At 47.1% G+C, this 1,817-nt stretch overlaps 1 protein-coding gene across 1 annotated transcript; it reads right to left on the reverse strand.

Annotated features, from left to right (window-relative positions):
- Positions 1-8: 8 nt before the first annotated feature.
- LOC111140580 (neuroblast differentiation-associated protein AHNAK-like) lies at positions 9-1,811 on the reverse strand (the record flags this gene model as incomplete). Its single annotated transcript, XM_022492790.1, has 1 exon — positions 9-1,811. A coding segment is annotated over exon 1 (1,717 nt), but the record flags the coding sequence as incomplete, so codon positions are not given.
- Positions 1,812-1,817: the final 6 nt, after the last annotated feature.

The following is a 1,817-nucleotide window of genomic DNA, read 5'->3' on the forward strand; positions in this document are numbered from 1 at the left end:
GAGGTCACCTTCAACTTTGGGCAGAGACACATCCACATCACCCTTTATCTTGGGACCTTTCAGGTGCAAATCAAAGTCAGGCATGGAAATCTTGGGGGCTTTGATGTTCATCTCAGGCATCTTGAACTTGGGACCTTTCAACTTTCCCTCAGGACCCTCAATGTTAACATCAGGGCCTTCAATGTCCACCTTGGGTCCTGAGACATCAATATCAGCCTTGGGTAGGTCCACATCCACTTCTGGGCCTTCTCCTTTGAAGCCTGGCATGCTGAACCTGGGCATTTTCACCTTGGGCATTTTCAGGTGCCAGTCTGGGCCCTGAACATCAACATCTGGGACATCAATGTCCACTTTGGGGGCCTTTAGGTCACCTTCCACCTTAGGCAAGGAAATGTCCACATCTCCCTTGACCTTAGGACCTTTCAAGTGTAAATCTACATCTGGCATGGAGATCTTGGGAGCTTTGATGTTCATTTCCGGCATCTTAAATTTAGGACCCTTGATTTTTCCCTCTGGACTCTCGATGCTCATCTCTGGGACTTCAATGTCAACTTTGGGTCCTGAGACACCAATGTCAGCCTTGGGAAGATTCACATCTACCTCTGGACCCTCTGCTTTGAAACCAGGAACGCTGAACTTGGGCATTTTCATTTTGGGCATCTTCAGGTGCCAGTCTGGGCCATGAACATCAGGAGCATTTATGTCTACTTTGGGGCCCTTGATGTTCACATCTGGTACTTTAATTTTACCTTCTACCTCAGGCATAGACACGTCAACATCCCCCTTGATTTTTGGTCCTTTCAAATTTAGGTCCACGTCAGGCATAGAAATATTTGGGGCTTTGAAATGCATGTCAGGCATCTTGAACGTAGGACCTTTCAATTTTCCCTCTGGTCCTTCGATGTCAATATCTGGCCCACTGATGTCACCTTTGAGGTCTGGCCCTTTGAGGTCACCTTCCAATTTGGGAACATCAACATCCACCTCTCCCTTTATCTTGGGACTTTTTAAGTGTAGATCAAGGTCTGGCATGGAGATTTTGGGAGCTTTAAAGTGCATGTCTGGCATCTTAAATTTAGGACTTTTCCATTTGCCCTCTGGACCTTCCACAGCTACGTCTGGCATGTCAACATCCAATTTGGGGCCTTTGACGTCCACTTCCGGACCCTTTAACTCTCCCTCCAGCTTTGGGGCAGGAACGTCAAAATCTCCTTTGATTTTAGGCCCTTTTAAGTTGAAATCAACATCAGGCATGGAGATCTTAGGGGCATGAAAGTGCATTTCAGGCATCTTGAACTTAGGGCCTTTCAGTTTTCCTTCTGGACCCTCAATGTTCATTTCTGGCGCTTCAATGTCCACCTTAGGTCCAGAAATGTCAATGTCAGCCTTGGGCAGGTTCACATCCACATCTGGGCCCTCACCTTTAAAGCCAGTCATACTGAACTTGGGCATTTTCATCTTGGGCATCTTCAGGTGCCACTCTGGGCCATGAACATCCACATCTGGAGCATCAATGTCTACTTTGGGGCCTTTAATGTCCACATCTGGCACTTTCATTTCACCTTCTGGCACAGACACATCCACATCCCCTTTGACTTTGGGGCCTTTCAAGTGTAAGTCCACATCAGGCATGGAGATCTTGGGGGTCTTGAAGTGCATGTCTGGCATCTTAAACTTAGGGCCTTTCAACTTTGCATCAGGACATTCCAGTTCAACATCAGGCATCTCCACATCCACACTGGGGCCTTTCAAATCTCCTTCCAATTTTGACACAGACACATCCACATCTCCCTTTAGTTTTGGCCCCTTAAGATTCA

This window comes from Enhydra lutris, unplaced genomic scaffold (genome assembly GCF_002288905.1).
Source record: "Enhydra lutris kenyoni isolate GAN:26980312 unplaced genomic scaffold, ASM228890v2 scaffoldscaffold4174, whole genome shotgun sequence".
NCBI lineage: Eukaryota > Metazoa > Chordata > Mammalia > Carnivora > Mustelidae > Enhydra > Enhydra lutris.